At 23.9% G+C, this 20,996-nt stretch overlaps 5 protein-coding genes across 5 annotated transcripts; 1 reads left to right on the top strand and 4 right to left on the bottom strand.

The window, feature by feature from the left end:
- Positions 1-861: 861 nt before the first annotated feature.
- PCHAS_1361900 (zinc finger protein, putative) lies at positions 862-3,984 on the top strand (the record flags this gene model as incomplete). The annotated part of the gene is made up of 3 exons (XM_016799443.1): positions 862-863; positions 1,199-1,404; positions 1,526-3,984. Coding segments are annotated over 3 exons (2,667 nt in total).
- Positions 3,985-6,495: 2,511 nt separating this feature from the next.
- On the bottom strand, positions 6,496-9,258 carry PCHAS_1361800 (heat shock protein 110, putative; the record flags this gene model as incomplete). Its single annotated transcript, XM_733924.2, has 1 exon — positions 6,496-9,258. The coding sequence occupies one exon, from the start codon at positions 9,256-9,258 to the stop codon at positions 6,496-6,498; it is 2,763 nt and encodes a 920-aa protein (XP_739017.2).
- A 2,063-nt stretch (positions 9,259-11,321) lies between these two features.
- On the bottom strand, positions 11,322-13,607 carry PCHAS_1361700 (TLD domain-containing protein, putative; the record flags this gene model as incomplete). Its single annotated transcript, XM_740288.2, has 1 exon — positions 11,322-13,607. The coding sequence occupies one exon, from the start codon at positions 13,605-13,607 to the stop codon at positions 11,322-11,324; it is 2,286 nt and encodes a 761-aa protein (XP_745381.2).
- A 1,720-nt stretch (positions 13,608-15,327) lies between these two features.
- Positions 15,328-17,883, bottom strand: PCHAS_1361600 (aminomethyltransferase, putative; the record flags this gene model as incomplete). Its single annotated transcript, XM_737636.2, has 1 exon — positions 15,328-17,883. One exon carries the CDS (start codon positions 17,881-17,883, stop codon positions 15,328-15,330), a length of 2,556 nt encoding a protein of 851 aa, XP_742729.2.
- Positions 17,884-18,806: 923 nt separating this feature from the next.
- On the bottom strand, positions 18,807-20,666 carry PCHAS_1361500 (U4/U6 small nuclear ribonucleoprotein PRP4, putative; the record flags this gene model as incomplete). The annotated part of the gene is made up of 1 exon (XM_737635.2): positions 18,807-20,666. One exon carries the CDS (start codon positions 20,664-20,666, stop codon positions 18,807-18,809), a length of 1,860 nt encoding a protein of 619 aa, XP_742728.2.
- Between the last annotated feature and the right edge of the window lie 330 nt (positions 20,667-20,996).

Raw genomic sequence — 20,996 nt, 5'->3', positions numbered from 1 at the left:
ATTATAACTCATAGTTATGTAAATAAAATTATGCATAAATAGTATTTGATTTAATAGGAATATATTTTTTATTAGTATTTTATGCATATATTATTGCATACAAGCCAGTATTTTCACAGAACTATTATGAATATTTGAGTACACACATGTGTATAAATACATAATATTTATTCATTTTATTTTCATATTTTTTTATTTGTTTTTGTGTATATGCACATGTAATTTTTATTAATACCCAATTTTTTTTTTTCGTTTTGTAAAATTTAATGGATAATTGTATTTTTACACATGCATAATTTGTTTCAGAAACATTAGGCCAATTTAATCGCGCATATATTTTTTTTGTATATTATATATTTATATATTTTTTGGTGTGAGGGATTTATTAGATTACGTCTAAGTATGATTTTGTTTCAGAATATATTTTTGTATCTTTTTATTAATTGATCAACTTGTATAAAACTATAAAACCAAATATCAGATACACATCACACATATTCATCAAAACAAAAAACAAATACACCACTGTAAGTAGTTATTTAGAGTTTGATTTTCCTTGTTTTAAGATATATAAACCATAAACAGAAAAATCATCAAAAGCCAAAATATATATATATGTGTGAGGGGCAATTATAGAGCATGAACTTTAGTTAATTGAGGAATGATAGTTTTTCAAAGTTAACAAGTTACTATTTTAATAACATAACTGAAAATACAGAAAAGAAAGCATAACTATATATGTTTTCGAGTAGATAAATATCATATATGAATCATTAAGGAAATATATATTATTTTTTTCTGTTTTTTCGTTTTTTGGTGGCTTTGTTAAATTTTCAAATTATTCAATAAAACAACTGGAAAATGTAATACATTCATACAATCGAGTTTGTATTTTATTTTACGAGAATTGCATTGCTTATACTAATAATGTGTATTTCTCGAAATGCTTATGCTGTATATATGTACGTGGATGCCTATTTATTTGTTCAAGTAAAATATGCTATTGTTTACGTTTTAATTCTCTTCATGAATATTAAAAAATATATGGCATAATATGAAGAGAAATAAAACAAAAATAATTGCAGCATCATTTTACTTAAATAAATAGTGCATACGCACTTACGTATACAAAAATATGTCCAAGTATGTAGATGCATATATATTATACACATATAATTTTTTTTTATTTTTTGCACAGGTTGAGAATTGAAACCAAAACATGGACTCGAGATAGCCATGATCTGTTTGACTATGAAGCTCAGCAAGTAAATAAAAAAACCTTTTTAATTTCATCGCCAATAAAATTATTTCGCTCAAAAGCACAGGTTTCCTGTGTAGCCGATAATCCACAATGCTTACCTAACACAGCACAAGATTATCTCTTATCAGTGCGCCCCGAAGAAAGTAAATTAAAAAGAAAAGACAATGCATGTATAATACATATATAGAAAGAAAAGAGTGTATATATACATATCTTTTTTTTATTTATTCATTATATATTTTATATAATTTTTATCCTTATTAGATAAATACGTAATAACTCCAGCAGAACATCCATTAAATAGCCAATACAATGTGAAAAAATTGTGGATTATTGTGAAAAATTTACCTGATAAAAGTTATTCATTACATGAAAATGATATCATAAAATTAGGGCGATTTCGACTTAAAGTACGTCAATTTATAGAATCAGTTGACACATTAAATTCATTAAAATTATATGATACCCCATCTAAAAAATGTGAAGCAATTATAGATTCAACTAATATTCAATGCAGAATTTGCCTAATTGAAGGAAGTCAAGAAAATGATCCATTAATATGCCCATGTGATTGCAAGGGTTCTATTAAATATGCACATTTATTATGTTTAAGAAAATGGATAAATGGACGATTAAATTTAAATGATCAATTATTTTCTGGTTCAATATTTATAAAAGATATATCTTGTGAATTATGCAAAACAAAATATCCTAAAAGTATAAAACAAAATGATGAATTAATACAATTAGTAAAAATACCCAATTTAAAAACACCTTTAATAGTATTAGATAATATAATAGGTCAAACAAGTAAAGGTGTACATCTAATAAGTTTTGCTGATAAAACACATTTAAAATTAGGTAGAGGTCATGAATCAGATATTAGAATACCTGATGTTTCTATTTCTAGATATCATGCTACTATAAAATATGAAGAAGGATTATTCAAATTAGAAGATCATAATTCGAAATTTGGGACTTTAGTAGCTTTAAGAAAAGCTAGAGAAATATCTACTCAAGATACCATGTCATTACAAGTAGGAAGAAGTGTTGTGAATTTTAGAATTGATCAAGATATCCCATATAAAAGTGGATTAATTGATGTTATTGAAAATAAAGAAGTTATGGATACATCTGATATTTCAAATAATAATGATAAAAACAATTCCATTGCAAATACACAAATAAATAATAACACCTCAGGTGAAAACAATGCAGTCATTAACACACCTAATAATGTTGATAGCAATGCCACAAATAATATGGCCAATATTTTTGGTCGAAATAATTATGAACCAAATCAATTTTGTAATCTTCCAAATGAAACAAATATTATGCAAAATTCATATCGAGTTGATAATTTAACACCATTATTAAACTATCAAAATGAATACAGAATATTTGGTATTAGAAATTGTTATAACTTAATAGAACAAATGAATAATCAACAATTACCTTCTCAATTAAATTATCCCGATATCACAATGTTAAACAATTCTGGAAATATTCAAGCTTGCAATAGCAATGCGATTATCAATGAGCATATAAACATTCCTATTACTGGAAGTATAAATGAACAAATAAATCATGAGAATCTCCAAAATATCCATAATTCCAACAACAATATTATTAATAATGATCAAAATTCAGATGAATCCGATCAAAATAGCAATGATCAACAAAATGATGAAGAAAATACCCCCGACGAACCTGATAATATAAATGTTAATAACAATGACGAAGACGATCATACTAATAGCGGAGCTAACTGTGGCGGAAATAACAGTAGCTACACTAACAATAATAACAATAACAATAATTACAATAATAATAACAATAATAACTACAGTAATAACAACAATAATAATAATGGAAGTAATGGAAATTGCAAAGGGTGCCAAAATTATAGCAATGATAATAGTGGTAACGATAACAGAAATAGTAATAGTGTATATCCTAAAAGACGAAATTCAAGCGGAAATTATTATGGTGATAATACATTTGGAAAAAATAACAGAGATATCAATGCAAATAAAAATGCTAAAAACCATATTAGAAATAATATGATAAATTATAATTTTAGTAGTAGTAGTCACAATATAAAAAGTTTAGAAAATGAATTTAATGTTGGTTTTTGTGTTAGAAATCATAATATTAATAATGAAAATATGTGCAATACTCATCTGTTTAGTAGCAATAATAACAATAATATACACCGTCTTAATGCATCATTCGATCCAACCTTATGTAATATATACAGCCATGGAAATTATCTATGTGAAAATAATAGAGATATAAATTTTTTGGTAAATAAAAAAAAAAATGAGCGTTTATATTATAATTCGAATAATACAAACCAACGTTTGTCACGTTCATATAACAGTTTTGACAGAATAAATTTATCCCCAAACAGTGAATATATTAATTATGATCAAATAAATATGCAAAATTATGAATTTTTTAACAATTCAAAAGCTTCAGATTTAATAAATTTTTACATAAAAAGCGGAATGAATAATGCTGGAAATTATTGCAACAATAATAACATTGAAAATAATACAACACCCACTTGCAATCATAATCACAATGCCTGGTTAGATAAACGTATATATAATCCTGTAAATAAAGCAAATTTTGAAAATAATTTTAATGGAAATTTCTCATTACAATCTTTTTATAATACAAATAAAAAAAACGAAGAATTATTTAAAATGCAATTCTAAACAACCAATATAGTAATGATATGGACACTATCAATAATATATTGCCAATATACAACATTAATAATAAATGATTATATACAAACCATAATTAAAATATTCCAAACAATTTACACACCAATCAGATTAATTCCATAAATTCATATGAACAAGGAATATATCTCAATCATATTTACAATAATTATAATATACACATTATGAATAGTGAAATGGAAAACGAAGAAACAAAATTTATATATGTATCTAATGATGAGTAATTAAAATCTAAATACAATGATATTTCAATAATAAAATACATAAATTTTATTGGTCAGTTGAATAGCAAATATGGAACAAAAATAAAACTAAGATTATTTGTATAGACAGAATATTATGCTAGATTCTTTAGATAAACAAAATATGTATAGTAATAAAAAACATTTTAAGGGGAAAATATTAACATATAAAATTTGCAAAATAGCGCAGTGTAAATAATTATCCAGATAGTACTAGCATAGAGATGAATAAATGTAATACGAATTATAACAACAATGATAACTCTTCTATTAACAGTGATATTGAAAATAATATATTATTATTTCATATAGGTATAATAAGCATTCATAAAAATATATTATTTTCTATAAAATATTTAATATATGTAACGGAACAACGTTACAAATTACCCCAGCTTATCATCATTATAAGTCAACACACACAATAAAAATTATTTTTTTTACTATCAAGTTTTTAATGATATTTAAGAATAGGCAACCATACCCCTCTTACCAGATATATGTTATTATAAGACATGGAATAAGTAGTTTTTGTTTGCTATGTTAATTTTTCCCCCTTGCGCAAGTCAAGTTATATTAGCAAATGGTTCCAATGCACTCTTATTCATTTATTTGTTATTCACTTTTTCTTTATATTTTCATAATTACCTTCTTATTTGGCAAAATGCTTATTCTCAAATTATAATAATTATTATAAGCATTGGAAAAAATTAAAACTATATATATATATTTTTTTGAGTAATAGTCACAATGATCCTTTGATAGGTCAAAATGGGAGAAGATATATGTATTAGTTGAAATTTTGTTTGTAATATTAAGCATAGCAGTATATGAAGACCAAATTACACGTTTATAGTAACATAAAATGGGGAGGGAGTATATATGTATGTGTAGTTATTGTAAACTATTGCCTTTCTTTTTTATATTTTTAATATGCAAATCCAATTGTATATTTATATAAAAATAATTTAATATTGTGTGTGATTATTCTTATAATTCACATTCGTAACATCATTATTTACACAATTATGTGTGCACTTATTTGAAGTACAATCCTTTGTTATCGATATTTGTTATATTTTAGTGTATATTTGGCAAAAAATCAAAATTGAAATGACAATAATTTATATTTCTTTGAAAGGGAGTATACCCAATATGAATACAACTATTTACAGTTTTATATTTATGATAAATATTTTTTTAATTTTTTCCCGTTTTTGGTATAGCTTAATATAATTCATCGGCTTTTGTGTATGTTTCTATGTGCATTTGTTTTTTTTTATTTTTTATTAATAAAAAATCATAGTAATCATACCTCCATATGTTGTCCTACTGTAATATATGTGCTTATCTACACATGTTATGTTATTGCTATTATTACACGCGTTCATATTCTTTATATAGGCACATACGTATGTACGCATATATGCACATGTTTGTTCTAACAATTGTTTATATTCAATACCTGTTTAATCGTATTGAATAAGATTTAATTTTTTTTACTTTTTTATGTTTTTATTAACCTTTTTGTTTTTTTTAAAAAATATAAAAAAAAATATAATATATATCTTTTTCAAACAAATAATCATTTTATAAAGTATACCAAAATAATAGTGACAACAATAAATACTTTTGGTTTAGCATAAAGCGAAAATAAATCTATTCATTTTACCACTTTAAAAAAAAGGAATAACACCCTTTTAATATTTACATCGTTGGGTATAACTATGCAATATACTTGCTAGAAACACACATTTTCATAAAAGAAATTATGCAAATAACATATTTTCTTCATATTTAATTTATTATAGTAAATTTGAAAAGGCATAGTTTTTATACTAATGAAAAAATATTCACATACAACATTGTTGTAAATATTTAAATAAAACAAATGAAATGAAAAAAAGAAAAAAGCAACAATAAATGGGCCAACAGAAATAAATAAAAATATGTATTTAATAACCCTGTGCAAAATGAGCGCATAGGTAAAAGCGGTTAAAATGTAAGAGCATATATATATCATATAATTGTGTTGATAGATTAATTTTCCCCTTTCCTTTCATAATTTTTGTTAATAATGTAAAGCACTTATGTCAAAAATGAAAAATGAGCTTCGTTAGCATACAAAAAAAAGAAAAGAAAAGAAAAAGTATACATATATATATCGTACATATGTAGTTATGTTCACGTTTTTATGTCTTCAAAATATAAGAAAATTATCATATTTTATTTATCTACATCATAATTCATCTTTTTGTTCTAATGTATCACTTTTTTGTTCTTCTTCTTTTCCTTTTTCTTCGCTAGTTTGCTCTGTTTTTAAATTTTCCTCGGATTTGTTTTGATTTTCTTCCGGTTTATCAGTTTTGTTATCATTTCCAGATTCATTACCTTCTTCTGTTTTATTTTCTTGCTGAGTGTTTTTATCTTCTGTTTCTTTATTAGCAGTATTATTACTCTTATTTTCCTTTTCTACTTTCTCTTTGCGATCGACGAATTCTTTAATTTTTTCCACATTTTTAACCAAAGCACTTAAAGCGTTAAATCTTAATTCAACATCTCTAGCTTTAAAATATGGTGCAGAATAATTATCCAGTTTGCTTTGTTCCTCTTTTGCATTATTCCACCATTTAGTTGTTTCTTCTAATGAACTTGATATAATTTTTAGGGTTTTCTCAGCCCATGGTTTTGTTTCATAATATCCAAGCAATTTTTCTTTTATATCTTTAATTTGTTCATCAATTTTTTTAATAAGTGGTCCTCTAAGTTCATATTCTTCTGCTCTTTCTTTAATAGGTAAATATATGTCTTCTAAATCTTTAATTTTATTATTTACATTTTCTAATGGTTCATCTTTTTCAGTGTATAACCAATCTTCATATTCTTCTAATTTGTCTACATATTGTTTTAAAACATCTTCTTTACACACTTGTTTATAACTATCTTGTTTCATTTTACTTCTTGTTTCGTATATAAATGATTCTAATTTGTTTTTTCTTTCTGATTTCAAAAATACATCTATATCATGATCATCTAATTTTTTTAAAGTTTCCTTCTTTTCTTTAACTTCTTCAGCAGTTAATGGTACTGGTTTTATATATTTCGTTTCATATGGCAATGCGATTTTGTGTTTTATAATGTTTTTCTTTTTTTCCTCAGCCTTTTCCTCTGGTTTTTCCTCAGTCTTTTCCTCAGTTTTTTCCTCAGCTTTTTCCTCGGTTTTTTCCTCTGCTTTTTCTTCTTTTTTTTCCTCTACTTTTTCTTCAGTCTTTTCCTCAACTTTTTCCTCTTCATATACCAAATGTACACTTTCTACATTCAAAATACCAAATTTATCGAGATTAAATTTTATGTGAATTTTGGCCTCATCCAAAAGCTCATCATTTTTTATTTCCGTATTTGTTGTTCCTACTATATATTTAGAAATAACTTTTCCATTTTCATAAACTGAAAATTTTAAATTTTTTCTATATTTTAATACGACAACTTTGTTAACTGGATATTTAGAAAAATATGGAATTAATTCTTTGGGTTCATTTTTGGTACTGTCCTCATCTGTGTTTTCTCCTTCTTCCTTGTCAACTAAAATTCGATATTCATTTGAAATTATATCTGTATATTCTAGTCCTCTTAATCTATAATTGGCGCTGTTATATGCTGCAATATATATAGCCCCCATTGTTACAGCTTCATCACTATTTAAATGCATACCAACTGTTAATGGATTAAAAAAGTTAGTTATTTCATTTAAAACTTTAGGAATTCTCCATGAAGATCCTATTAATTCTAAAGCTTCAATATCCTTTAATTCAAATGATGCCTTTTTTAAAGCATTATTTATAGGTATTTTAAATTTCATTATTACATCATGAATTAAATCTTCGAATTCTTGGCGTGTAACTGTTTCTTGTAAGCTTTTATTATTATGTAAACTTTCAATAAATACATCAGTAGATTTTTTAGCACTTAATAATAATTTAGCTTTATTACTTGCAGCTAATAATTTTCTCATAGCTTTTTTATCATTTTCTATATTTACATTAAATTTTTCTTCAAATTTTTTTCTTAAATGTTCAGATAACAACATATCAATTTTTGTTCCTGAATTATTTTCTAAAACTTCACAAGCATGCATATTAATAGTTCGAGTACGAACTTTATTGTTTTCAGTATAACTTACACTTGCAATACCAACATTAATATTATTACTTCCTACATCTAAATACATAGTTAATTTTGTTGTATTCAATGCTAAATCATTGGCATTGTGTATAGCAGCAGCAGTTACACCATTTATTATACCTACCAATTCTAATCCTGCTATTTTTGATGCATTTAATAAAGCTTCTTTTTTTCTTTGAGGAAAATTGCAAGGAACTGATATAACACAACCTATATTTACATTTGCATTTCTTTTATTTTTATAATCAATATTTAGATGATTATAAGCTAATTTTTTAATATAACCCAAAATATTTGCAGTTACTTCTTCTGATGATAAAACCATATTATCTTTCATTTTTAAATGGATTGTACCCCTTTTATGATCCACAACATAATCATAGGAAAAATATTTCTCAGCAGATACACCATTATCATCTTCAGATTTATCAAAACTATAATTATTTATATCACTGAAAAAAGCTTCATTATCTTCCCCAAAATTTTCAATATTATAGTTTTCTTTATTTTTTAATGATTCAAATAAATTGTATGCTAACAAATTATTACTATTTAATATAGTTAGATGGGGAAATTTTCCGCTATATATTTTTGCTTCCTCATCATATGTTCTAACTTTACTACCAAATGATAAACCATTTGTTATTTTCCTTTTACTCTGATTATTTAATAATATGTTAAAACCCTTTCCTGGAGATACAATTGACACCTTTATATACTCGCTTCCCAAATCAATTCCTAACAATGATGCGCTATCTACAAGTTTCAACTTATTTAAAATACTAAAAATAATAATACAGCAAACCAATTTCACCTTCATTGTGTATTAGCAACTGTATTCAATCTATTTTATTCTATAAATTTGTAGCGTCAAAATATGCATATATACATATACTATATAATATTCAAATGATGAATAAATGACATAAGGCGGTAAAAATAAATATATATAAACTATATTATACAAATGATGGGCATATATTTTTTAAAATTGTATTGCGATCATTTCCAAACTTTTTCCTTCTAATGTTTCATTTTATTTATATATTTTTATGTGTATATATACAAATATCAACATACAATTTTATCAGTGTAGTTTATATGTATAAAACGCGTATATCCCCTTTCGCGCTTATGCATGTTATATAAATATATATGTAAGCATATAAATTAAATAATTATGTTATCACACTAAATCAAATTAAAACTTAATTAGAACTATATAAAATTACTATAGTTTTATCCCTATTAATATTATATATTCATTCATATATAGTATTCATTTTTTATCCTATACTAAATTCATTACTTTGCTCAATATTTTTCTTTCTTCGTCATTCAAATTTATTTTGTTTTAATTCAATTTTTGACTTAACATTTTATTTTCACTTTTTTATTTTTTTTTTTATTGCTATTATCCGTTTATTTTTTATTAATTTATAAATGCTAATTTAATTATTGCTTATGTATTTTTGCTGTGTTATTCTTTATTATATACATATATATTTTTTTAACGCCTATGGCATAAAATTACCATCCCGATATTATATATATTTTTATTTATTGCCTACAATTAACGTAAATACGCATGAATGGGGAAATTCATAGCATGAAAAGAAAAATATACAGCTAAAAATAAAATGGGAAAAGAAATCAATAAACATAAAAAAAAAACTTAAATCGAACAAAATATGTATTATATGATGATGTATAGTTATATTTTTTGTAATTCCAATATATTTTATTTTTTAGTTGTAGACTATGGGTATTAAAACAGAAGGAAAATGCTATTGTATTTTTTCAACACAATATGATTTATTTACTATATAAATAATCAAAAATATCAATATTTTTTATATTTTTATTCATCATATTTAGAATAACACACATATAAATTTACAATTATTATATATCCTACACTACAACACTATTATAACTATAAACATAACCAACTATTATGTTCAAGATATATCGTATTTATGTCTTTGTATTTATCGATATCTTTAAAAAGTAACATAAATGATAATAAAATGTGAGTATATATATCAAATACAGCCCATATATAAATTACTAAAAGGTTAATATTTGTTAAATGTAGTTTTATAATTTAGTTTATTTTCCTTTTTGGAAACTTAAAATCACAGTAATATAAAATTTGTTCACACAATGCATAACAAAATTTAAAATTGTCTTTCTGCATAAGTATATTAGCTCTGGTTATTTATTTTTTGTGGGTAAAACAATTAATATCCCTACACAATGAAAACAAGAGCTCGAAATGCCATAAATCACATGCAGACCCTCAAATTATTATAAGGGAATTACTTATAAAACCTTTAACATTTATAAATATCTCAAAGAAAAATTTAATTTAAATTATATTGTAAAGTAGTGAATTTTGTTTTCATTTTTCGATATTACGAAAAAATATTTCATTATATTGAGCAAAACACGTATATGCATCCTTTTCAACAATTTCGAAAAATATAACCAAATGATATCAAACGGTGTAAAATTAAACATCATATAAAGTATAAACTAAATCAAACAATATCAAACAGTGTATACAAAATAAAACAATATAAAATAGCATAAGAAAAATAAATAAAAATCAACTTCGAATTTGGAAACTCTAAAAGAACAAAAAAAAAGTCTTTATAGGTGTAAATAAAAATGAATGTAGAAATTAATATAGAACAAATCCCCATCAAATATTTCAGCGTGGAACGAATTATTATAAAAGTATGTTTTTCGAATAGGGGAACGAATAAACATACGAATAAACAAATAATCGGTATTATATGTATATATATTGTTACTGCATAATATTATAGTGAAATAATAAAACTTAGTATGATTTATTGCAATTGTTAGGATGTGCAATTATGTGTCATTAGAAAGCTTTTCATATTTTCCTCCAGTAAAAACTTTAGGAAATAAAAATTCTTTATCAAAACTATTTTGAACAATTTTTGTTTTATCAACCATTCTTCTTTCTTGTTTCGAAGCTTCTTCAGTTCTTTGCATTAGTAGTTGTTCTTCTAACGAATTTTTATCACCACATCCCCATACTTCAACTTCACTAATAGAAAGTTTGTATAAAAATGATGATTCACTACAATCTTCATCTATTAAATCATCACTATAATAACTATCTGTATTATTGTTAATACTTTTTGTGGGTGATTTTCCATCCTTTTCTTTATTATCATCATTATCCTCTTTTTCAATTTTTTTATGGTACTGTGGGAAATATAAATGACCACGCTCATAAGTATAATCCGATTCAGTACAATATGAATTATTAAATTCGTCACTTAAAAAAAGTCGAAAGCATTCTGTTCTGCCTCCGAAACCTAAACCTTTAGGGTAAAAGCTGTTTTTGCTATTTAAATATATATAATTTGAACCCAAATTACTCGATCTGATTATTCTAAAAACCGGGGAAGCTGAAAACAAAAAATCATTTGATGTCCCATAAAAATTATGTGAATCTTTTAATGGGGTAGTGCACACTCCTCCAAGTATTTGATTATCTTTTGTTTTTAATACAATAATTATAGGTCCAGGGTAATAAAAAAACGAAGTTATAAATCTATTAAAACTTGTTCCTTCTTTCCATGAAGAATATAATTTATACCATTCATTATTTATAAAGCATGATGAGGATTGCCTTAATGCAAATACTATTTCATCTGTTAATATTCTACTACTGCTATTTAAAAATACACCTTTTAATCCTTTTGTTAAATTTTGCGTTTGAAGCATTGATGATGATTTGTCATATTTATCGCTTTTATTAATTTCATTTTCACTATTTTGCCTCTGTTTGTTATTTCCATTTTTTTCCTTATTTTTATATAGGTAGTGTATTAATTCTAAACTTTTAATACATACTTCATCAAAATTTTTTAAATCGCCTTCAAGTTTTATAGTACTATCTAAATCTATCAAATTATTCGAATTCGTTTCGTTGCTTTCCCAAGATTCACTAGATGAAATATCATTACTATCCATAAAATGCTTAAATGTAGCCGTAGAATAATTATTACTCATATATGCAAATGTCGAATTAATATATTTTACTGCCAATGAAAAAATTGAATCATCATTATTATTATTACAAGTACCATTTACATATAATCTGAAGCCCATAATTATATTTTTAAAATTTAATTTTATATATGATGCCTTCAACGAATCATTTATAAAATAAAGGTTTACATCTTTATTATTATTGTGTGATGAGGATTGTATCTCTGATTCATTTTGTTTCAAATCATTTGCAGATTCTTTATCTTCTAAGTTATTTATATTTTTATTACAATTGTTAAGATTTAATAATATGTTATTAGAAGATAATAAATATAATTGCTCAATATACATATATGTAAATAAATGATGAAAAGCTTCTTCGACAGATATTAAATCTTGTAGTGTATATTTTTCTGGGTAATAATTTTTTAATGCATTTTTATCATGTAATAGTACACCATTTTGCATATTTTTATAGTTTTTTTCATTTGTTTCCGTTTTATCAATCATATTTGCATTTAATTCAGACAAATCATTTTCTATTGAATCCATTCTTTTTTCAAATTTATCATCAACCTTTTCATTTATTTCACTACACTTGCTAACATCCTTTATTGATATATTAGTGCCACCATTTTCCTTATTTACTTCGGTGGTGTTTTTATCCTTTATACTATTATTAATATTATCATTGGAAATATCAGAAATTGTAGATATTAATGTGTTCCTTTGGTTATCCGTTTTTAAAAAGCTAGTAAATAATATTTTTATAATATCATGGCTATTCGAATTTCGAATATATGACAATATATTAATTATATTTTGTAAACAGGTTTCACTATTATTTTTTTTACTATTTTTATTAAATAATAAGCTTAAAGCGTAATTAAATTCATAGTTATTCGATTGATCTTTTCTTGTTTCGTCATTTTGTTTATGTAATTCATGAAAAGATGTTAATACTAAATATATATACGGTCTTAATATATTTGGAAATACAAATATAAAATCTGCTATATTTATTTTATCATTTATTTCGTTATTAATTAAATGAAGCTTATTTTTTATTTTATTCACTTCCTCTTCACTCAAATTCCCATATTTTGGTGTAACTTTTGAGGACACTTCACCCATATTTACATAGTATTTTGCTTTATCTGTTTAAAATATTTGAAAATATACGTCTTTTTTTAGCATAAGTATGATATATTACAATATGCCAAAATACATACTATATATACTTTCCTATATCTGAAAAAAATACCCTTCAGTACAATAACAAATAAATAAAAAGTATAAATATATATGCAAAAGACTAATTATGCGTATATACTTGGATATATATATGGAAGTATATATATATACGTAACATCAATTGAAAAACTTTCGAATTTTCTTATTATATACAATGTGAATTCGATTATAATTTAAATCAATGAAAATTATTATTCCAAGGGATGCTAGGTTATACAAATATATGTACTAATGAATTATTATTAATTAATTTTTGGTTTGGTTTATTTTCTTCTATGTACTTTTTCTATAATAATACTCTAATGTTGTAATCTTTAGAATTATTGTATAAACATTCATTCAATTTTACATAATTTGCGTTTATTAATATTTGTTTCCATTAAAATATAATCCATAAAATCTATAAAATAGCGGCATTGTGTTTTAAAAATTGCCAATAACTTATATATGTTATCAATTCAAATATAATTTTTCTATAATTTACAAATATTGCGAAAATAAAATTTATAATGAATTATATACAAAACCATTGTTCGAAACTGTGAAACTTATATTTTTATTTTCATGTCATTAATTTTTTTTTTCTCATTAAAATTCTTCAAATTTGGATAATTCGCCAACGTTTGTGTTTGTATAATTCGTAATCCCTTGGCTAATTACATACATATAGAGCGCTGTAAATTAGATTTATAAAATATTAATCATTATATAATTATTTAATATACTATTTGTGTTTATGAATATGTAGATTTTGTAAAAAATTCCCATAAATAATTTTCTTTTATTACGAATTTTTTTTCTTTTACACAGTCTGATTAATTTGTGTGGTTAATAAAATAAAATAAAGAGCGAAAAAAAGGAATTAAAAAATTATGGAAAATATGAGGGAAATTAAGCAATTTTTTTTTAATTTTTGATTTGTTAAACGAAATTGTATATATAAAATTAATTTTAATAAGGAAAATTATTTAAACAATTATTCAACTCTCTATCAATAAAACATTTTTATGATGAAAAAAACGAAATAAGCCAATGTTATGGACAAATAGTAACATAAATAGCATCCCAATATATATATACGGATGTAGGGAAAAATAAAACCATGTCAATTTTTTAAACATGTAAATAATAAATATTTTTAAAATTATTTTTTCTCCATTTTCTCAAAATAAATAAGGAAATAAAATAATAATATATATATCACTTCACATGATTGCTCCCAAGCTCTTGGTAATAATTTTCTCGTTAAAACTACATATCATTGTTACAAAAAAAATGTTTACACATTTTTATATATATTAATTGTCTGTAATATTAAAAAATGTTTGTGCCATAGCTTTAAAATAGCTATGGTCATATAAAATTTAGAGAAAAATATCCAATATATAAATTTGTAGACATATGCATATATATATTATGAATGCATAATTTTACAAAAAGTTATTAACAAATGGGTAAAAACAAAAAAATATTATAAAAAATTAATAAATAACAGATAAACGAAACAATACCCAAATTTACAATAACACATGCAAATACTCTTCTAACTTGTAAACATATTATTCCATATATTGCTATCCCTTTAATTCATATTTCATTTTTACATTCCATATTTATGTTCAACAGATGGAAAGGCGCATACCTGAGCTAACACAAAACTGTGTGCAGATTTGCTCTTTAAAATTTTTAATTTTTTTTTTTTTGATAAATGCTCGGGAATAGCAGTAGGTATGGATATGAGTATTTTTTCATTGTTTTTTGCAAACTCTCTTTTAATATACCCCTGAGCGATTCGCATTTTATAAACTGGGCTCCATGTGCAAGATGTTATATAACCTATTGGTTCTTTATATGGATATGATAAAATTTTACAAGTTTTAAAAATCAATTTTTTGCATATGATACCAACCCTTAAATATTTTGATTTCATACTATACTCTTTTAAAATATTTTCATATCCAAAAACACTGCGTTCTTTTATTTTTTTATATTTTAACGTCCATGCTAAGGATGCTGTTATAGGGGTCGTGTTTTTAAAGATGTCAATTCCATATAAAGGAAAACCTGCTTCCATCCTTAATATATCCAGAGCATATGCTCCAGCTAATTTTACATTTTTATGATTTAAAAATAATTTCACAAATTTATCACTTATATTATTATCTACAACAAATTCATATCCGTCTTCTCCTGTGTCTCCTATTCTTATGCATAATATTTCATATTTGTTTAATTCATCTGTATTTTCCCGCTTGTCTGTTATCATATTAGTACTATTCCTTTGGTTGTTGAATATGTTATTATTTTTTTTTATTTCTTTTACTATATTTATTTTTTCAAAACTCATGTATGGTATATTAAAAAAATTTGACTCAGTTCCCTTTCTATTGAAGTATAAACCATGGATACAGTCATTCTCACAATTGTTAATAATGCTTCCAGAATCGGTATCATGGTTACCCAAACTTTGGTTATTATTTTTTGCAGACTCGTTTGTGTAAATCGTCATATCATTCATAACATTTTTGAGATACAATTTACTTTCTTCCTGATTATGTAAATCGAAATATTCCATAACATCATTAAATACAATATTGCTTATTGGCCCTTGTATGGATAAAACTCTTTTGTTCATATCTGCCTCAATATTAATATCCATACCACTGTCTTTACAAAATAAAATATAGTCACTTAAAAATTCATATAATCCTTTTTTATAAAATCCCGATGTTATTAATACGACTTCATTATCACCTTTTAATACATACCCTATATCTATAATATATGATTTATTGTCTAATATACATGTATAACAAACATCATTTTTATTCATATCATTTAAATCATTTGATATGAATTGGTTACAAATATAAAAACAATCATTTCCATATAATTTAATAATAAATTGATATGATTTATCAAATAAGCTGCATTTATTTCTAGTGTGTAAATATTCATTTAATGTTCCTTCAGAAAACTTTGAAGGTATAATACAATTATTATATAGAATAAAAGATGCAGATTCTATATTTTTAAAAAAAAAACTTAATTTTTTATTTCTATCGATTGTATTCAGCATTGTAAATACATCTAAACATCCAATATCGAATTCGTTTTCATCTATATAATTTAATATATCTTCGATATAAAGTTTTTTCGTCGTACTTTCATCATATGTATTTTGTAAATTGTCATACTTGCATTCATTGTATGTTAATATATTACCAGACACTCCTTCATTTGCCTTTACTCCATTTTCTTCTTCAAGAACATTATTATCATATGTTTTATAACATTCTTCGCCATTATATATACCATATAATGTTTCAGTTTCGTTTGAATTTTTTTCTGGTAAGCTATTTTTAAAATAATTTCGTTTTTTTTTGTTGCTTTCTTTCTCTATCTTTTCTTTACCCGTTTCCTTTATATAATCATGCACCTTTGGATAATTATTTGTATTACAGTTTTCATGTAAATCGTTTATATTATTATATTCATTTATCAACGATTTTATATGTTTATCAACAAAATGTTCAGGATTTTCTATTTTATTAATTATTTCTTTTTTTTTATCTATGAAACTATCACATATAGAGAATATATCAAAGCTGTTTGGTTTGCTTTTATCAGATTCCTTCAAATTTTGTTTATTTTTTCGTTCTCTTCCATAACGAAGTGAAACATCACTTTTATTGTCCATTGCACCTGTTATGCCATTGCTGTTATATGAATTATTTGTGTAACCACCATAAAAATTGATGTCATTTGATGAAATGTTTATATTTCCATTTGCTTCCATTTCCTTTCTAATTCTTATAAGCGCATCTATACACTTTTTTTCATGTTCGTTTATCTCTTCTTTAATTTTTTTTTCATACATCGTATTACTCCCACTATTTTTTGTTACTTCCTTTAAAGGATTATTTATCCATCCACCTCTACTTCCCCTTTTAACTTTTGAATACTTTGGAATCAAACTAGGATTATGCTTGTACTTCTCTTCATAATATTTTTCTCGCTGTTTTTGTTTTTTCCTAGTTACTGCTCCATATGTTCCAAATCGTTTTGAATTATTCAAATTAAAAAATATATTATCACAATAGTATGCAAACACATTGGCTAAATATACTTTTTTTCTTGTACGAAAAAAATTCATTTCGGAAATTCAAAATCTATTGGCATTTCAAAAAAGGTATAACACATATATAATACGAATAAGCAGCTCTATGTATTTATCAAAAGCATATTACCATTCCAAATATAATCACCATGCAGGTGAATACAAATTTAATTATATATCATCTAAACAAATAATTATTTAATTAATGATTAGTAAAAATGGGATTACAATGATGTGTCAAATGCAGTTATGGAGAAAAAATATATAAAATATCAAATCGTAGATTTAATTAATAGCATTTATATATATGTAATTTTTCATACTTTCAAAATAATAATAGGTTGATTTTTACCAATAGATAAAATTTACACATACTCAAACATATTAATTACAAAAAATGGAGAACTATATTTTTATAGAAAATATATAACCGCGTTATAAAGATATGCGCGTGTTTTGTTCCTTTCGCGCTTTTCAATTCGGTGGGATATCTCCATTATAATTTTTTAAACAATTTTATATTAAAAAATATAATAAATTAAAAAATTATATTTTAAAATCTTGTTAATAAAATTATATTTATTTTTTCTTTTTTGAAACCTTCAAATTAGTTTGTATAGATGTAGGAACAAAAAATAAAAAATATCAATAATAATAAATGTATGAATATGCAATATATACATATTTGTTGTCACATAAATCTGTGACTAAAATATAATAAACAACTTTGATAATATAATGAGTATTTTGGAAATATGAAAACTTTTCCAAAATGTATTTGAAAAGGATTTTTTATTGAGAAAATATATAGCACATGTTGAAACGAAAAAAAGGAAAAAAACATGACTAAAAAAGTGAAAAGAGTTAATACAAATGTTCGCACTAAAATTTACACACATTTATATTTCCTCTTATGTATACATTCGTATTGACGTTAAAACATAATCATTTTTTGTTTTTTAAACAAAATCTGACATAATATTCTCCTTTTCGAATTCTTCGATTTTGTACAATTTCCATGTCCTATCAAAAGATGTGCAAGAAATCAAATTACCATCAGGAGATATATCCACATTTCTGACTTTATTGTCATTATTGCATAAAATTTTTGTACAATAAAAATTTACAGTATCCCATATTTTTATATAAGTATCAAATGAACTTGATGCTATATATCTGCCATATGTTGGTTCAAAAATTGCATCAGTAACAATTTTGTTATGTGCTAATATATTACAGGAAACTGTGAAATTTCTTAAATCAAATATTTTGATGGTATTATCCGAAGAGCATGTACAAAACATATTTGGCATAAATGGATTGAAACTTATATTCATTATACAATTATTATGAATCATATGTTTTCTTTCGATATTTCTTCCTGTTCTAATATCCCATAGCATTAAACCACCTTTTGCATCCCCTGATAAATATAAATTTCCGTATGGGTTAAATGTAGCTGAATATACATTAGAATTGTGCCCTTCTTGATAAAACAATTCATTTTGTGTTTCGATATCAAAAAATTTTATTGTTTCATCTTCTGAACATGTTAATACAAACTTATTTAAAGGATGGAAACATATTTTATTTATTCTATCTTCATGAGCCTTAACTTTACATAGTAAAGGCTGTTTGTTATCTCCACTGTTATCATTGTTATTTCTGTTTTCGCTGTCATTTTCATCATTTTCGCTCCCATCTTCTTGGTTATTATTTTTTTTTTCATTTTTTTTCATTTTTTTCCCCCTCCCCTTCTTTCCATCGTTGTTATCATTGGTATCACTTTTATTGGATATTTTAGAATAATTTTCAGAAGAATTATTACCATCATTTGTTTCGTATAAAAATGGTTTCCATATACAGAAAGTTTTATCAGATGAACAGGAAGCCAATAACAAATCATTTTTATTTATATCAGTATAATTCGTTGTAGTGTAATATGAATAATTATTTGGATAATTCCATTCAATACAATTTATTTTATCAACATGACCATTTTTAAGTGTTTTAACAAGATTATAATTATCATTTTTAAAATTAAATATATTTATATATGTATTGTAACTACTTACTGCAAATACACTATTATCTGGTGAAAATTTTCCCATAGTTAATGGTCTGCTATCTCCTAATTGTGAAATATATAAATCTAATTCTGATTTCATATGTTCATTATATGAACTAATATAATTTTCATACTGTTCTCGTGAATATTTATTTTGAAAATTATTTATCATTTCTTTATATAAATATATTCTAGGTAATGTTTTTAATGTTATATCTATACGAGATAATTTTAATTCTTCTGTACTTTCAGTGTAAAATTTTTCTTTTAATATATGATCAGATATACCACTTTTTGTAGTAGCATCATCTTTTTTTATTCCTTTATTTCTCAATTCATCTTCAAGTTCATTTACTTTTTGATATTCAGGTGAAGTTGTATCATAAATTTTACTAAAATCAATATAATATTTTTTTAAAATATTTTTAAATTCTTCAACTTCTTCTATATTTTCTCCTTTGTTTTTTATTATCAATTTATCATATCTAGTAACTAAAATACGTTTTAATCTGTTTCTTTTATCATATTGATCTTCCCCAAATAAACAAATAGGTTCTTTTAACAATCTTAAAACATTTTTTACCTCCAAATCTTTTGTTGGAATACCTAGACATACTTTCCTTATCTTACTTTTTATTTCGAATTCTTCCAATATACTATCATTGTTATTTTTTTTGCTATTTATATCACTATTTTTCAGTTTATTACTATCAAGTGATTTATAGTCGTTTATAACATCACTAATTTTCATTTTATCGATTTATTTTATTATTATTGTTTTTTGTTACAGGGCACAAAAATCACATTCGTCCCCATATATATTATTTTCCCTTATCCATACACGTAATCACATGTATAATACATATATCGTTTATATGCATATGTAAACCAAACTGGAATTACATCAAATGCTTACAAAAATATAACATATGTAATATAATGAAACATACTTCTGGAAATGCTAAAATACGCTCGTTTTTTTTTATTGTAAAACATTTAATAATTCATTTTATCACATTGTAAAGGAATTTTTAAAATATTCAAAATTTTAAAAATAATAATTTAAAAAAAATTAAATAAT

The sequence above is a fragment of the Plasmodium chabaudi genome (assembly GCF_900002335.3).
Source record: "Plasmodium chabaudi chabaudi strain AS genome assembly, chromosome: 13".
In the NCBI taxonomy this organism is placed as follows: Eukaryota; Apicomplexa; class Aconoidasida; order Haemosporida; family Plasmodiidae; genus Plasmodium; species Plasmodium chabaudi.
The sequence above is the reverse complement of the archived record's forward strand: the minus strand, read 5'-3'. Positions and strand labels throughout refer to the sequence as shown.